Below are 17,716 nucleotides of genomic sequence, written 5' to 3'. Positions count from 1 at the left end.
GAAGCTCCTGGCTCCTGGCTGTGGCTCAGCCCAGCTCCTGTTGCTGTGGCCATCTGGGGATGGACCGCAAAGAGAGCTCGCATTCTCTGTGGTAGCTCTGTCTTTCAAATAAATAAATATATTTTAAAGTTATGTATTAATTTTTAAAAAAATTGTACTAAAAGAAACTTTATAGGCAAGCCATAATTTAGTCTGAATATATTTTTATTGGAAAGGAGATGTCATAAAGAAGGAGAGACAGAGAGAAAGATCTTCCGTCAGCTGGTGACTTTTTTTAAGCAGACTGGTCTGCCATCACTGATCGCACAGAGATGCGCAGTGAGTCATTGGACTTCAAGGGAAGTGGCTAGATCCCAGCTCAACTTACTGCACATGCTCCACCCTCTGCACAGAGACCGGACGTTGTAAACAGCAGGCACTGCCCACCCTCCTCCTCGCCCCTCATATGGCCAGGGGCACGCAGGCCATCGCAGAGAGCGAGCAGTGAGGGGCCCTGCAGAGCTGGAGTGCCACCGGGGCCACCTGCCCTGTGCACACACGCACGTGCATACTTGCCCACCAGGCAGGCCACCAGAGTCTCGTCCTACCAGATGCTTGGATCCAGACCTGGTGCACCCAGTTCCTTCATGTCACCCTCCTCCTCCTCCTCGGTTTCCACAGGAAGGCTCTAGAAGGAAAGAGGAGGCTCTGTTTCGGGTCTGCTGATTTCCAGCACATTCTTGCTCGGCTCTTCTCTCCTAATTCAGCCACACATTCATCCTTGTCACACTGTTCTACAGGTTTGGAAATAGCTGCGGCAGTGCCCTCTGCGAGTTCCTGCCAGTTGGCTGTGTCCTGCACTGATGCAGTGGCCTCATGCGTGTCCATGCTGTCGTGGGCAGCCCTCTTAGCCTTGGCACCTGGCCCATGCTCTTGAGCATCTCGGGGTTGGCCCTGGCATCCTCCAGGGCCTGCCGCTGGCACCCGTTGGTAACAGTGTCCCGCTGGTCAGTGCCTGCTCAGGCTTGGCCCTTCGTGCCTGTGCCCACTGCAGGTCAGGCTGCTCCTGCCAAGGACTTTAGCTGCTAGGCCACCGCACCAGGTCCAAATAAATCTTTTTAAAAAATGTTCACTGGTAGATTCTGAATTCATTTGTATTGCAAAATATTCTCTCCTTGCTTGGAACACTTTTAAAAAGACAAAAAATTTCCTCACCTAGTACTTTGTTACTCAATGCTAGAGTCCGGAAAAACTTCTGCCTTTCCTAATTTTGGTTTCTAAATGTTAAAAGCATCCTTTCTTGTTCTGGGTTTCAAATATTTTCGTGGGCTGTGTGCTGTGCTGCTCAGCCGTGAAAGCGTCTCTGCAGGGGCTGTGGAGCAGCAGGGGGAGCCACAGCCTGTGCTCCTGGTATCCCAGCTGCCCCACTTCAAGCCGGCTCCCTGCAATGTGCCTGGGAAAGCTGTCGTGGGCAGCCCAAGGGCGTGGGGCCGTGCCACCCACCCTGCAGACCCTGGCTTCCATCTGGCCCTTTTGGGTTTTTGCAGCCATTTGGGGAGTGAGCTAATGGATGAAAGATGTGTTTTTTTTTTTTTTTTTAATTGTTGTTGTTGTTGTTTTTCCCTCTTAATAGCTCTTTAACAAAATCTAAACAGTAACAGCAGACCCTCTCCAAGCCTACAATCAGGGCAGAGCTGGCGCCACTAGCAATGTGAAGTGTGTCCTTCATTTTAGGAGTTTTTCTCTTTTCTCTTCCACATCTAAGATTCTCCTAAATGAAGCATTCTAGGGGAAAAAAATGCCCATTAAAATACTGGATCAGCTCTAAGACACAAAGGACTCCTCCTTTTCTGTTAGGAACTGAAATCCCTTTTCTCTCTCTTTTTTTACTTTTTAAAAACTTTTCATTTTTATTAGAAAGGCAAATTTACAGAGAGAGGGAGAGACAGAGAAAGATCTTGGCATCTGCTGCTTTGGTCCCTAAATGGCTGCAACAGCCAAAGTTGAGCTGATCCGAAGCCAGGAGCCAGGAGCTTCCTCCAGGCCTCCCACGCAGGTGCAGGGTCCCAAGGCTTCGGCCGTCCTCTATGCTCTCGCAGGCCACAAGCAGGGCGCTGGATGGGAAGTGGGGGGACACGATCCAGCACCTGTATGGGGTCCTGGCGCGTTCAAGGAGGGGATGATTTAGCCATCTGAGCCATCGCGCCCTGCCTGGAATCCCTTCTGACCAACACACAGCAGTGGACTCTGTGTGTCTTTCCATTTGCCCCTCCCTGCCCCGTGAAGTTCAAAGGCAAATTTCCTGGTCAGTTTCTGAGCAGCAGGACTTTCGAATGTGCACATGCAGGTTTTCTTTGACCTCGATCTCCGGTACGGGCACCCGGTCCCAAATAAGGCGGAGCTGCTTTCCATCGGGGTTTGCTGCTTTGTAGTGATCACATTGTATATACTGTGTGTTGATTGGTGAGGCGGAAGGTGTTCTCACTGCGTCAACCCGCTTTAAGAACTGATGGTTGGCCCCGGCAGGCTGAAACACAACGAACCAAGCCCAGGACTAAGCTGCTCACACGGGGGCTTGGCGGAGCCCTCCATTTCCCCAGCGCCCACAGGCGAGCCCTCTGTGTGGCCAGCGAGGACGCGGTGGCCCGCCGCGTGCAGGGGACAGGCGTCCCTCACACTTCCTCCGAGCCTGAGCCGCTTCCGGCGGCCACGTTCCCACCAAGCCCGCCAGCCTGGCAGGGCTCGGCCTGCGACCGGCCGGCCTGAGCCCTCGGCGGGCTCGCTCGAGGCGAGCGGAGAGTGGCTGCTTCTGCCTGCCTCTCCCCCGACTCCCCTCTCCACTTTTTTTTTTTTTTTTAGGCTTAGCTATGGTTACCACGTCTCTCCCCGCCTCCCGCCACGACCCAAGAAGACGCCTGTCCATTGGTCGGCTCTCAGCAAGGCGCGCAGCCATTGGCCGGCTCTCCTGCCCTCCCTTCCCCCTGTCTCCGGGTCTCTAGAGGAGCCCAGGAAGGAGGCTCCGCCGGTGCCTGCCAGGTCAGGGGCTGCCGGGACCGGGGCCGTCATGTCGGCCGCGCAGGGCTGGGACAGGAACCGCCGGCGGGGAGGAGGCGGCGGCGCGGCCGGCGGGGGCGGCGGGGGCAGCGGGGGCGGCGGGGGCAGCGGGGTCGGCGGGGGTCGGGGCGCTGGCCAGCTCAACCGCTTCGTGCAGCTCTCCGGGCGGCCGCACCTGCCAGGTGAGTGTCGGGGCTCGGGGCGGGGACCCCGGCCGGGACGAGCCCGCGGAGGAGGCGGCCCCGCACGCCCCGGCCCCCGATTGCTCCCTGAGCTCGGAGAAGGACGGGGCGCTGCGCGGCCGGGCTGCGGGATCTGACCCCGGCTCCCCTCTCCCCGCCCCCAGAGCTTTCCAGGAAACGATTTTGTAAAAACCACCCTAGTTTCCCAAGAGTGAAGCATTCTGACAGGAAAGAAAGGGGGGGCGGGGGCGTTGTTGGTGGAGGGGAGGGTGTGGGACAGAGCACCCCAGAGGGTTTAGGGGACACGGATCGAGTCGATCCCGTATTTTGGAATGTCTCGAGTGGACATTGACCCGGCAGAGACGGCGGTCAAGTGCACGCCTGCAACCTCAGAGCTGGGAACCCGAGCCGGTGCAGCTGTTTCCCGTGTTAGGTCGCCCTGTCTTTATGTTTTTGTGCGCACACTTGCCTGGCCCTTCGGTGCAGTCATGCCAGGCGGCTACATGACACTGGGCAGCGACGCTTGCCGCGGAGAGCGCTGTCAGCACGGACGCGTGCCTCACCGCGTCCTGGGTTTTGTTTTGGTGAGCAGTGCTGAATTCCCTGTATCAGCGATCTCTTTGTTTGCCCATTGACTCTGAGAACGTGGTGGATTTTCTCGGCGCTTAATGCCGTGCCTTGTGTTTTTAAGTGCTCCAAAAATCATGTGGTTCTTTTGAAGGCGACGAAGGGGATGTTTGCACGTCTGTGATCGGGTTGTTGATGTGTGTGCCACTGAAGTTAAATGGAGGCATTCGGAAGTTGTCGACTGTGTCATTAGCACGAGTTGGGTTTCGGATCATCTGGTTCGACTGGACCTCCTAAAACTGCTAAACACATGATTGTTAACATGAAAGCGGCGTGGGAGGGGGAAGAAATCTTTGTTTCTGATCCGAGATCAATACCCAGCACTTTTTTGTGCGCTGCCCGCTTGGGCGGCCAGCGTGTTAGCGAGCACCATTCCTGGGTCTGGAGGGTTCGGGCACTTCCTCGCCGCCACCACCGGATGGCAGGCCAGGCTTTCTGGCTGTGGGTGCTTAGGTGTGGTGCTCTTTCTGCATTCCCTTAGCACACGAGGCCCGAACAGCCATTTGTCCAGAAGTGAAGATAAAATTCGCCTCAGCTGTAGAATTCCCGAGATGGAGCGTCAGCGTCCTGCTGATACGCCGTTGCTCTGTCCCCACATGGGTGTTCCTGGGTCTTTTCCTCACCGTCCAAACGGGGAGACCTGGCATGCAATCAAGACCTTGGGATTCTTTCATATCAGTTGTTGAGTCTCCCAGGCCTTGTAGTTTAAGATTCTTTTCTTTCTATTTTGAGATTTGGAAAAAGGATTTTATTTGCCAGGGAAGAATAGGAATGCCCAGGTCTTTTTTTTTAAAGTTTTTTTTTAAGGCAGCTAACTTTCTCCATTGACCCCTGACCTCATTTCCTATTTTTCATCCTCTCTACCAAGAATCCCCAATTTCGAGCACCAAGAACCCTTTGTTTCTGCATTCGACCCTGCCTGCGGCCCCGGGCAGCAGCTTAGTTTTCCCAGATGTCCTGTCCGAGGGCGGCGTCCCATGCTTCAGTGGGGAGCGCTCACCTCTCCTGGGTGTGAGCTCTCCCCTGCCCACCATCGTCGCTCACTTGGAGCTTCTGTAGCAAGTTTTGTAAAAACAGTCTTCTGGGGTTTCTCTTGCTTTCTGATCCCTAGGGACAGTAATCTTTTTTTCTTAACATTTATTTTATTTTTATTGGAAAGGCGGATATACAGAGAGGAGAGATAGAGAGGAAGATCTTCTGTCCAATGATTCACTCCCCAAGTGAGCGCAACAGCCGATGCTATGCCAATCCAAAGCCAGGAGCCTCTTCCAGGTCTCCCACGCGGGTGCAGGGTCCCAAAGCTTTGGGCCGTCCTCGACTGCCTTCCCAGGCCACAGGCAGGGAGCTGGATGGGAAACGGGGCCGCTGGGATTAGAACCGGTGCCCATATGGGATCCCGGGCGTGCAAGGCAAGGACCTTAACCACTTGTGCCACCGCACCGGGCTCAACAGTAATCTTTTTACAAGCACACATTTGTACTCATTCCTGCACAGACATTTTCCGTGTGTGTGTTGCTGCTCTTAGGGTAGGCAGAAATCCTCACCGTGACCTATAGGCGCAGGGGCTCTGACCCCTCTGACCACCCGATCCCCCAGTGGTGTGTGCTCACCCTTGGGTTGGTTTTAGCTCTGAGGCATCCTCACACTTGCTCTTCCGTGGTCCGGGAATGTGCTCTCCCCTCTGCTGTGCTCTGGGGTGCTGCTCTCGCCCTGGGCTCTCTGCTCAGGCATGCTGTTCCAGGAGTGTTCTCTGGCCATTCTGACTTGGCGGTGCTCTCTGCGCGCCCTCCTAAAATGCTTCTCCACTTGTCATTTGTATGTGATTCCGCAATAGGCTTGTTTTTTTTTAGATTTACTTATTTTTATTGGATAGTCAGATTCACAGAGAAAAGGAGAGACGGAGAAAGATCTTCCATCCGCTGGTTCACTCCCCAAGTGGCCTCATTGGCTGGAACTGAGCCAACCTGAAGCCAGGAGCTTGTAGCTTCTCTGGGTCTCACACGCGGGTGCAGAGTCCCAAGGCTTTGGACCGTCCTTGACTGCCTTCCCAGATCACAAGCAGGAAGCTGGGTGGGAAGTGGAGCAGGCAGGATTTGAACTGGTGCCCATTAGGGATGCGGTGCGTGCAAGGCGCTGAGCCGTTGCAGCACGCCCTGGTTTAGTGTTCTTGATACGTATCAAGTGCGTGTGTATACCAAGTGTATTTTTAAGTTCTGAGTGTGTTGGCGTTGTGTCTTTGGTGTCCTGCCGTGTGTTGACCCTGCCCAGAGGTGCAGCTGAGTTCTTCAGCCTGCAGACACCTAGGTCTTGGAAGCCTTGAGCAGCTGTGTGCCTGTGTGGTGTTTTAACCTGTAGTGCTCACTAAGCTGGCAGTCACAGTGGCTTGGTCCTGGATCTTCACCAGCTCCTGGCGCCTGTCCCCCAGTTAAAGCTGGCAGCAGTGCAATGTCCAGGTTAGGGATGCTGAGGGCACCTCCGAGCACAGCAGCTGGGGAGGTGAGGTTGAGTTAGGGCTGTGGCTTCCCTGGGGTGAGCTTCCTTAGAGAGGCATTCCTGGGAGAACAGCAGGTGTGCTTGCTGTATAATATAGATGCTGGCGATACTTTTAACAACTGATAAAGCTGGGTGCAAATCATGTCTTACAGTTTTAAAATAAGCAGTGTGTGTAGAATGCAGGCGGTATAGAGGAGCCCCTGCTGCTGGCCTCTCCCCCGAAGCAGCCAGTGAGCCAGGCCTGCTCCCTCCAGAGAAATGCGTGTGGGTGAGGGCGTCAGGCCAAGGGAGCCAGCCCGGCATCTCTTGCTCTGTTCCTGACTCCCACCTCCTGCTCACAAAGACCCCGCGGGTGGCAGCGGGGACAGGCGATGCTCCTGTGGGACACAGGGACTGTGCTCCTGCTTGGCCCAGCCATTGTGGTCACGGGGAAGCAGCCGGGTGGATTGGAGCTGTGTACTCTGTCCCTGGCACATAAGTACACCCAGGGAGTGACGTGTTTACCACCTTGTGATGCAGTGAGCATGTATGTTACATTGTTACACAGAGGAACTTATACCTTACACTGTTACACAGATGCGGCTCTGGCTGAGGATACATTCCTAGTGGAATTGCTGCTAAGACGACAGGCACCGGCTACATTTGGTGGACACTGTCCACCTGCCCTCTGTGGAGACCACACAGGCCATCTTTCCTGTGGACTTGGCAGTGCTGGTGACCCCATGTCTCTTTGGTCCAACATGGGGCGTCAGACTGTTTTAAGATTCTGAAATTATGGGAGTATTTTTCTTATGTATTTTTTCAAATAGGTGTGAGCCATATTTGCTTCCTTTATAGTATCTGATTATATTTTTGTTTATGTTGTTCATTTGTCTGTTGTGATATTTCATATTCTGTAAGGAATTTTATATCAGTATTTGTTGAAGAGACCATCTTATCTCCCTCGATTGATTTTGGTTCGCTTGTCAAAATTAGTTGGCTGTAGATGCATGGGTTTATATCTGGAGTTGCTGTTCCGTTCCGTTGTTCTTCACATCTGCTTTTGCACCAGCACCAGGCTGCTTGGAGCGCAGCGGCCCTCTAGTGCGTTTTAAAGTCTGGCTCGATGGTGTCTCCAGATTGGTTTTTGGTGTTTAGGATTGCTCTAGCTATTTGGGGCCTCTGTGTCTCCTATGCATTTAGCATTTAGGGCTGAGAAGGTTAGAAGTATTTCAATTGAGATCTCATTGAATCTGTAAATTACTTTTGAAGTGTGGACATTTTTTAAAGGAAAGACTTATTTATTTTTATTGGAAAAGTAGATTTACAGACAAAAGGAGATACAGAGAGAAAGATCTTCTGTCTGTTGAGCCGATCTGGGGCCAGGAGCTTCTGGGTCTCCCAAGCAGGTACAGGGTCCCAAGGCTTTGGGCCGTCCTCTACTGCTTTCCCAGGCCACAGGCAGGGAGCTGGATGGGAAGTGGAGCTGCCAGGATTAGAGCCAGTGCTCATATGGGATCCCGGCGCGTTCAGGGCTATGACTTTAGCCACTAGGCCACAGTGCCAGGCCCAAGTATTTCGTTTTTTTGTTTATATTTTTGTTTTTTGAAAGGCAAAGTTCCAGACAGATAAAGAGTCTGTCTGTTGGTTCACCCCCCAGTGGCTGTGAAGACCCGCAGTGGGCCAGGTAGAAGCCAGGTGCCTGGTGCGCCATTAGGATCTCCCACATAAGTGGCAAGGGACCCGAGTGTTTGCACCATCTGCCTCTGTTCTCCTATTGTTAGGGAGTTGGAGTACAAGTGAATCAGCCGGGACTTGAACCAGTGTCCATATGGGATGTTGCTTGGGTACCGCCTTGGCAGGGGAAGCTTCACCCGCTGCGCCATAATGCCAGCTCATGGTATTTGTCGTACTTGAATTGGGATCTCTTCTAAGTCTTTTCTGCCTTTTATTTATTCGATAAAGCTTGCCTCCACTCGCTTTCTCCCCTTAGAAGGAAAGCAGGCTCATTATTGAAACTGGAAAATGTGAAGATATTGAAATAAGGAGAAAACCATTTACGGTCACTCGACTTAAAGACAATTATATCAACATTTTGCTATTTCGCTTTCCTTTTAGTCCTTAGTGAGTTATTTTTTATTTAATACAACGTAAATAATTGCGCATCGCTGTCGGAGCTGGAACTTGCGTCAAGACTGTTCTGTATTTAAATGTTGAACTCTCGGGGCTGGCTTGTATTTGCACGTGTTTGTGGTGGGCTGTCTCTCCTTTGCTTTCGGGGAATTGTTTCCAGCTGTGACCTAGTTTACTTCTTGACAGCTGAACTTTGATAAAGGCTAGGTCCTGTTGCTGCTGTGGTTTCCTCTTCCTGTCAGTCTGTGGTGACCTTGCTCGACCTCTCCTGCTCTGCTCAGGAACTCCTGCTGAGCTCTGCCTTCCTGACCCAGTGCTTACCTCATGGTCTTCAGCCTGTGCAGTTTGTCTAGACATTTTTTTTCCTTTTTTTAAAAAAAAGATTTATTTATTTTTATTGCAAAGTCAGATATATAGAGAGAAAAGGAGAGACAGAGAGGAAAGTCTTCCGTCCGATGATTCACTCCCCAAGTGACCGCAGTGGTCAATGCTGCTCTGATTCGAAGCCAAGAGCCAGGAGCTTCTTCTGGGTCTCCCAGGTCTCCCATGCGGGTGCAGGGTCCCAAGGCTTTGGGCCGTCCTCGACTGCTTTCCCAGGCCACAAGCAGGGAGCTGGATGGTAGTGGAGCTGCCAGGATATGAACCATTGCCCATATGGGATCCCGGAATGTTCAAGGCGAGGACTTTAGCTGTTAGACGGGTCCTGCAACGGGTCCTGGAGATGTTTCTAGCAAGGTCTCCTGCGGTAGAGGCTGGGGTAGCCGGATGAAGTCCTGCTCCCAGGAGCTCCTGCTCACCCTTGGATCTCTTGGACTTCCTTTTTTTTTTCTTTTTCCGTTTTTTTTAATTATACTTTTGGCAATCTTTACATAGTTAATTAGGATAAAAAGGTTCAAGGGCTATAGGAAAGTGGGTAAGACTATTATTTCTGTATTGTTTGCTTCATGTATCTGAGGTAAAGGGGGATATTGAAGGAGAAGCCCCAGCCAGTCTCCCACCCACCCCAGGTCCCTGATGCGGGGCATGCTCTGAGGGTCTTGCTCAAGTGGTTTTGATAGGTCACCAGTTATGAATTGCTGCCAATCTCGCTGCTCCAAGTGCAATGAAGTTGTTGAAGGAGCCACTGATTGACTTAGTCCTTCTTGGAGTCTCCGTTTTTCCAGTATTTCGCTGCCAACATATGGCCGAGGTGGTTGATTGACCTGTTCTGTCCTTTTATTGGAAAGGCAGATATACAGAGAGGAGAGACAGAGAGGAAGATCTTCCGTCCGATGATTCACTCCCCAAGTGAGCGCAACAGCCGATGCTATGCCAATCCGAAGCCAGGAGCCTCTTCCGGGTCTCCCACGCAGGTGCAGGTTCCCAAAGCTTTGGGCCGTCCTCGACTGCCTTCCCAGGCCACAGGCAGGGAGCTGGAAGGGAAGCGGGGCTGCCGGGATTAGAACCGGCGCCCATATGGGATCCCGGGCGTGCAAGGCAAGGACCTTTAACCACTTGCGCCACCGTGCCGGGCCCTAGATCTAGGCTTTTAAATTTTCTGTTTTTCATGAAAGGGTATTAAGAAGCAAAGCCAACTACTATTTCCTATCCTACCATCTCATAAAGAATATGTAGCAACAAGATATTCAGATCTTATTTTTTTAAAAAAGGCTTTGAATAGAATATTTTTGTTCTTTGAAGAATCTACTACCTTGTCCATATTTTCCTTCTTCTGTGTCGGCCTGTTGGCTCTCTGCCTTAGCACAGCAATGGTCTGTTGACTCCCATTTGGGAATCACTGGTTTAAAAGACTCAGGGGATGAAAAGGTAAACCTTCCTGCAAGGTAAAAAACATTTCACTTTGCTCGTGAATCTGCTTTGTCCACGGCATTAAGAACACACGTGAAAGCAATGCCATTTCATCAGACAGATCGTGGATCTGTACAAGGTCTGCAGCAGGTGGACTAGTCCATGATGGTGAATATCTAAATATAGTGCCCATTGCCTGACATGAGACTGATGCTTCCTGGGCATTGGAGACAGGGTAAGTGTGTTGTAGCAGAAGGGCAGGTGATGTCAGAAGGCTTATGTTGATTCTATCTTCTTCAAAGTATTTTTATCGGCCCGGCACAGTTCCTTCACTGTGATGTAATGAGTGTTTGCACACGTGCCTGTGAGCTCTCGGAAGGAGTCACAGCATTCTCCGACTTTAGAGCCTCGCTAAGTGGTCCAGGCATGGCAGGTGCGTGATGCTGAGCGGTCCAGGCATGGCAGGTGCGTGATGCAGTGACTGTTGCATCTGTAGAGGACTGTGATAGGATCACAGAAAGCAGTGTCTGCGGAAGCCCTGTAAATGGTTTTATTTTAGTGTCAGAACTGCCTTTGGGAGCTGCCAAAGAGTCATGAAGAGAAAAAGTGATTGCACTTAAACATTTTATAAATTGATTACATTTTTTCTTCTAGTTTATAACAGACTTTAGTTGAGGTTAACATGGGGCCAGTTTGAAACTGGGAAGGTTCATGAACTCCCTCTACCTACAGAAGTGCTACAATATTAATTGTTTTATCTGGTTGCTACCCTAGAATTTTAGGAATAGGAAATCCAGCTTATTTCCTATTTAAATGGTATTCATTGGTTTATCCTGTTAACTGTATAACTAATGAAAGAAGGCTAGTAGATTTTTAACACAACAGGGGTCCATGATCTGCCCAGTTGGTTCTGGAGAGCGCCTTTTTTCATACTCATTGACTTTAAAATGTCAGCATTTTAAAAATGTGTTTCTAGAACTCTTGGTGAATTTTTGCCACAAGATGGCATTGGTGATTATTGAGTGTATATATTATTGAATCAAATTCCAAAAAAAGTACATAAAATTGGATGTGAACTTTTGAGTTATTTTGGTTTTAACAGTTAAAATGTCATCACTGCTTATATATTAATTTAATTTTTTTTACTTCCCAAATAGTTAATTGCCACTTTGTCACCTCCTTCTGTATTCAAGTGTTGTTTTGTTTCCTGTTTTTTCTGTCTTTATAACTAAAGTAAGTATGTAGCATTTGCCATGTGTTGTATGTGTCTGACTTACTGCTGATAATTGTGGTAACAGGTAAGAAGAAAATACGATGGGACCCAGTTAGGAGGCGCTTCATTCAGTCCTGTCCCATCATAAGGATCCCTAACAGGTTTTTGAGAGGTGGGTGACAACTAGCAAGAGATCTGTGCTGCGTGTGGGTTACAGAGAGCTTTGAATGGATTTTCTAAACTTTTAAACTCTGGTTTCTTAAGATTATGGAGGCAGCTAAAATTGGGGCGATCAAAGTCCAGAACTTAATTTTAAGTATCTGTTTCATGTTGACTGTTGTTGGAATTGAGGTTGCAAGTTCTGGGGAGTTGGAACCCCCTAGTGTGTATGAGATGGTGGAAATGGTCACCCCATTGCTGTCATCGGCATCCCGTCCTAGCCTTAGCACAAAGACCTGTGAGTGAGGAACTTGTAAACCATGGATGTGGTAAGAATTTTCTAAATGTGATTGTAAGGAAGAAATTAAAAATATATGTAATGGTATAAAATAAAAAGCTTTTTATGTCAAATGCTGCAAATAAAACAGATAAATAAACAATAGAATGTTTGTAACGGGTGTTTAATTTCATGAATATATAAAGAGCTCTTATGAATCAATAGGTTAGAAGCAAATATCCCCTAGAATAGGTAAAACATTGTAAGTAATGAATTTGCAAAACAGAAACACATTAAACAAGGGCAAATATTGATGTCTGCTCCTGTTAAAGCATGACCGTTTAAGCACGAAGACATGCACGTGGTAAGCAGGTAAGGACTCAACGTGTGGCTGGTCATTGTCGAGGAAAGCAAGGTAAACCTGTGTGAGGGAAGTGGAAGTTACAGAGTTTCTGAGTCCAGTATCAAAAACCTGACAGGTTTCATGCCCTTTGACCGAGCCATTCTTACTTTAAAAATCGTGGGTTCCTTTCACTTTGGAGTTCTCAGATTCAAACATATCCTAAACTGAGAAAAGGAACTGTGAGGAGAAAGTTGAAAACTTTGGTCCACATTGTCATTGTGCGTATTACGTTATCAAGAAAGCATGCTTCACATTGCAATTTAGACGGTGTTAATTCATAAGCCAATATACCTAATTTTAACTGAAGAAGAAATTTGTAAAACCTCGATTAAAAACCCTGTAGCTGATGCAGCTGTGTCTGCGTCTGGTGCCTGACCCACTCTCGCTGCCAGCGCGGCACACAGAGTGACATCAGGCCGCAGCCGAGACGGTTTCAGCGGGGCACATTGTATTGATAAAAATTAAGAGATAGTTTTATGTGACAAAAAAGAAAGAAAGATAGAAAGATAAAGAAAGTCCCCCCCAGATCCAAAAAAGCATGTGTGTGGCCAAGCAGACAATTAAAATTCTTCATTTATAAATTAGAATCTGATTTATTAATTTACAATGAGAAACCTAACTTTGAATAAAACACAAATTAAGATTTACTGTTCAATGTTCACCAAATATAATTAAATTATTTCAGTGGGATACTTAATTGTTATGTAAAAGTACAAACAACAAACCAAGGAAATAGTAAAATAATTGGTTATATCTAGATGGTGGGATTTTATTTTGTTTTATAGAGTCTGTTTTTAGTTTTAATTGTGGGGGAAAAAGATTGCGCAGGTAAGTCCCATGCACTGGCTCACACGCGGGCTGAGCGAGCTGGTCCCAGGGTGAGGAGGGCCGGCCGCGCGCATACTGGCCCGGCAGTGCCCATCCAGCTGTCTCCTGTGCGGCTCTGGCCTGACTCGGCTCCCAGTGCTGTAGGATGCCCTGGACGCCTGTCGTTAATTCCCCCTTCCTTTGCACTGCTGTGCTCTGCAATGCTGCATGTTTTCCTCCTGCCTCTGCTTGTCCAGTCTGTGCCTCCGTGGCCTTCTTTCCTCCTGTCACTCAAGATGGGTGTGCCTCCATGTTCTGGTCCTCTTCATATCATCTCCTTTGGTTGTCTCATCAACTTCTACACTGGCTTGGTTTGTTTGTTCATTCTTCCATTCTTTTGCTATTTATTGATTGTTTCCTATATGCCAGGCACTGTGCTAGTGAGATGGTCTGCATCTTAGGTAATGAGGCAAACAGCCAGTTGCAGAATAACTTGACCATAATTCTTTGTGATGAGGGTCCTGGTGGAGTAGTGTGACAGGGGAGCTCATGGGGAGCTGCCCAACTCAATTTGCTGGGAGAAGGATGAGAAAGGAGTGTCTGTGAGCTGAGGAGCTGATGGCAAGGAGGCCTGGCGACCGAGCAGCTGGGGCAGACGCATGGAGATGGCAAAAGGATGCATTGCCCTTGGAGGTCGTAGGGATTGAGGATGTTAGGGATGAGGTGACAGAAGAAGCTGGAACTGGCCAGGTGGTCCCCATGCCTAGGGGATCTTCAGGATCACATCTCTAATTGGCAAGGAGATTTAACTGAAAAACTGGTTAGGAGATTATTATAATTAGCAAGCTGAGAAATGTTAGAGGTTGAAAGGTAGGTAGTTGTCCTAGGAATGAAAAATAGGCAGCTGATTGGAAATATGAAGTGGATTTTGAAAACACTTGATGACTGATGAGACAGGAGTTAGACCTGACTTCCCGTGTGGAGCAGCAGCAGGTGTGTGGATGAGCGGTGGTTTTAGGGAAAAGATGGTAAATTTATTTTTTCAAAGTAATAGCTTATCATCTAACAGTTTCAAAGTGATTTTCAGGGACATCTCCCTGGCAGACCTCTTTCTTGTTTGTTCTTGAATGATTGGTCATGTTCAGGGAGACTTGCTTGGCAGGCCTGTCTCCTCTTGGTTCTGGAAGAACCTTCTGAGTGCCTGCCTGGGTCACAACGGTTAGCATTAGTCACTTGTCGGCTTGGCCCAGTGTTCCATTAGATTGTAAGCTCTGCGAGGCCTGGGCGAGGAGGAGAGAGCCTTTCACTGCATTCCCCTCCGGTGTGTGGCAGATACACGCATTTGAGTTGGATGGAATTATTGAGAAGCCACAGTCAAGGAATCGGGCAGGATTAAAAAGTGCTGGTGTGCTCAGCTTCTCTCTGGAGGCAGTGAGAGGGAACTGATGAATTATTGAAGGGGTGTGATGGACACAATACTGTAATAGTGCAAACGGCGGCTTCCCACCAGGAAACGGTGCTCTGAACATGCCCATTTACCTTCCCCTGTTTCTCAGATATCACTGAAAATGGAAAATGGTAGCACGTCTTAATTCCATCAAGAAACACAACCAGGAGGTACGAAGCTGACTTGCTAGAGTCTGAATTCAAGCTTTGCTGTTTGCCCAGTGTGTGTGATGCTGGGCAACTTGCTGGTTTTGGGGTGTATTTTGGTTGTTGTCGGTGATGGTTTCTTTAGTTTTGTGTTTTTGCTTCAGTTTCCTAGTCAGTAAAAATCAGGACAGTCAGATTCGTTCCTGCCATACGTGGTTCCTAGAATGACTGTGACCTTCAGGAGAGAGTGTGCGCCCACTTAGCAGTTTTCACGTGTAACCAATATGAATTCATCTTAGTGGTTATCCTTTTTGCTGTTACTGTGGTAGAAATTTTGAAGAATTCCAGGATTATGAAAAGCAGTTGAAATTGTTCTGATAGAGAAACCAGCCCAGAATACAGTACTGTCCAGTTAGGTACTGCTGCTGGCCACAGGAGTTGGATAGTTTCCTCCTAGTGTTTTGTCCTGAGACTCCGAGCTAAAGTCTGCAAGTGGAAGAAAATGGAGCAGCTTTGGGGACAAGGAAAGCGGCAGGGAGTCGCTCACTCCCCGCCCTCCCTCCCTCCATGCCCTCCCTCCCTCCATGCGAAGAGCTTGAGCAGTGGCATTAGTTCTCAGAATAAAGTTTTTCAAGTAGAGGCAGGGAATGTTTAGGGAGGTTCGGGCAGACACGGTGGGCACGGGCTGAGATTGGAGACGGGCAATAAGCAGAGCCTTGGGCACTGGACCTCACGGCAGGTTGGATGAAGAGGGCTGCGTGGAGGGCGGAAAGGGTGTCCTGTGGAGGCATGGGGTATAGAGAGGGGCCATACTGTCTGTCTGCATCCTTCTAATGTTGCTATTACAAAACTCCCAAGTCTGGGTGCTTTGTAAACAAGCGTTGCAGCTCACGGTTGTGAACTTAGTGAATGTGACATCAGCTGTTAAGTGTAGCTCCTGGCGAGGTCCTCACGGTGTGCCATTCCATTGTGGAAAAACAGAAGGCGAAGTGGGTTTGCACAGAGATACTGACAAGCTTTGGTCGGTCACACTCGGGGTGACTCACCCAACCTCCAACTGAAACATTCCTGAGAAAACACAGCCCCTTGAGAGGGGCATGACCCTTACGGCAGTATTTAGTCACCCCCACTCCCTCTATAGGCTCCACCATCTCTCAGTAACATTATACTGGGACCCAGCTTCCGCCGCGTGAACCTGTAGGGGATGAACCATATGCAGTCACAGCATGTCGCGGCAGCTGCCTGCTTGCCATGAGGCCGGTCCCGCCCTCCCTGTGCTGCCTTCACCCTCCAGGAGGAGGCGTCCCACTTCCTGCAGACTGTCAGGCCTGTCGGAAGGTTCTGGGGACAGTCCAGGCGCTGAGAGGCCTGTCACGCTGCTAGCATGAAGCCCTGTGCTTTTGAGGTGCGTGGTGGCCAGCACCGAGGGAAGTTGGACTTGGCGGAGCTCTGACAGTAGCAGCAAGCGCGCTGGTCCCTGGTGGGGACTGCGGTCAGGCGGGAGGGAGAGTTTTAGGAAGTGTACTCCAAGCTGAGTGAACTGGACGCAAAGTTTAAAAGCAGCTTGCAGAAGCAAGTCGCAACTGGTGATGTGGTTTTTGTTGAGTGTTGATTCCTAAAAACAAACTCAGTGTGGGGTTGACGATTAGACAGCCTTGGGACCGCTTATCTCATGGAAATAGAGGGAATGGCCACCGTAAAGTGAGTAAAGCAGACAGAAGGGAATCTGTGCTTTGAGAATAGCTCTGAATGCTCCAGTGTTTGTTTTGCAGTAGCTCTGGAGGGAAAAGAGCAGACAACAGAATACACAAAGAAACGAGAAATATTTCCTGTAGTGAAGACTGAGTTTTCAAGTATAAAATATGTGTCAAGGACCAAGCAGAAACACAAAGCATAGAAACAAACCTATGACACTCTCCAGCTCAAAGAAAGAACCCAACCGCAAGGCCTCCTCCTCTACAGCACTGAGCTGCTTTACGATTCCAGCAGGTCCCCTAGGAAGACACCGGCCTTGGCCTCAGTGCGTCCTGTCCCTCTGGAAGAGAAGTGCTTTCAGTGTTCTGAGGGAAAACTGTTTTGAAGGTAAATTCTATATCCAGGCTCACTAATGTTTATGAGGGATCAAAATGTAAAATCTGAAAGTTTGTGACGTCTACCCATTTTGAGAAAGTTCATTGAAGAGTGATTCCTAATAAGTAATGAAGAGGAAGATTTAGATGTAAGAAGGAATAATATGCACAAAAACTAGTACAACTTAGAACATTCTAGAAATTTAGATGTAGTACTGAAAGTCTTAGAACTCTGCATAACTTACAAGTGTAGGAGCTACTTATTAAAATGAGTATTCAAATAATATGAATACACTTGGGATGAGAAGTGAGGGTTGTCTTCCCAAGGATATATGACAGCTTTATACAAACAATTTTTAAAGGATATCTTAACAAAAGAATGGTCAAGTATAAGAGATTTGAGCAGGCATTTCCCAAAAGGAAAAATCCAGATGGCTGATAAACAGAAAGCTGCTTAACCTCATTAGGAATGAGAGAAATGCCTGTTAGAGACATGAGCTGCGTCTGCAAATCCACAAGAAACGCTAAGTTAAAAAGACTGCAGTGGCCGCAGCGAGATCCACACAGCTGTGGCCACACTGCTGGTGTGTAAGTGGATTCAGCTGCTTTGAAAGCATTTTGGCTTTATCCAGTAAAGATTTCTATGCATTAAAACGCAGAAATGCCATTTTTAGACTTAGTCAACAGAAGTGTGGGCCCCTGTGCACCTGAAAGCAGGTACAGAAATGTTTATGGCAACATTTAGAGTCGGATCAAACAATCCAAGCATCCGTTTCTGGACGTTAGAATGCTGATCAGGTTGTGTGTGTTTAGACATGGAAACTGCATTTCACATTGAAAATGCATTGACCAGCTCCAGCATGGCCAGGTGGACTGGATCTTGGAAACATAGATGTGAAAGAGCCCAGGGAAAGGAGATAACCATCAGTCCACGCAAAATGAAGCCTAGTGAACAGTGTT

At 48.8% G+C, this 17,716-nt stretch overlaps 1 protein-coding gene across 3 annotated transcripts in view; it reads left to right on the top strand.

Annotated features, from left to right (window-relative positions):
- The first annotated feature begins 2,957 nt into the window (after nucleotides 1-2,957).
- Nucleotides 2,958-17,716, top strand: part of KLHDC10 (kelch domain containing 10) — a 32,400-nt gene continuing 17,641 nt past the window's right edge. Inside the window, exons 1-2 of one of the 3 annotated variants that reach the window (XM_041001991.1) lie at nucleotides 2,958-3,215; nucleotides 11,534-11,620. In XM_041001991.1, coding sequence (XP_040857925.1) covers nucleotides 3,044-3,215; nucleotides 11,534-11,620 — 259 coding nt within the window. In that variant the 5' untranslated portion in view covers nucleotides 2,958-3,043. Of the gene's footprint in view, nucleotides 3,216-9,968; nucleotides 16,770-17,716 lie in introns of those variants that run through there. The other 2 variants (XM_041001994.1, XM_041001992.1) reach the window with 2 other exon arrangements.

The sequence above is a fragment of the Ochotona curzoniae genome, unplaced genomic scaffold (genome assembly GCF_017591425.1).
Source record: "Ochotona curzoniae isolate NIBS_2020 unplaced genomic scaffold, NIBS_Ocur_1.0 scaffold_2476, whole genome shotgun sequence".
In the NCBI taxonomy this organism is placed as follows: Eukaryota; Metazoa; Chordata; class Mammalia; order Lagomorpha; family Ochotonidae; genus Ochotona; species Ochotona curzoniae.
Note: the sequence above shows the minus strand (reverse complement) of the source record. Positions and strands in the feature narration are given on the sequence as shown.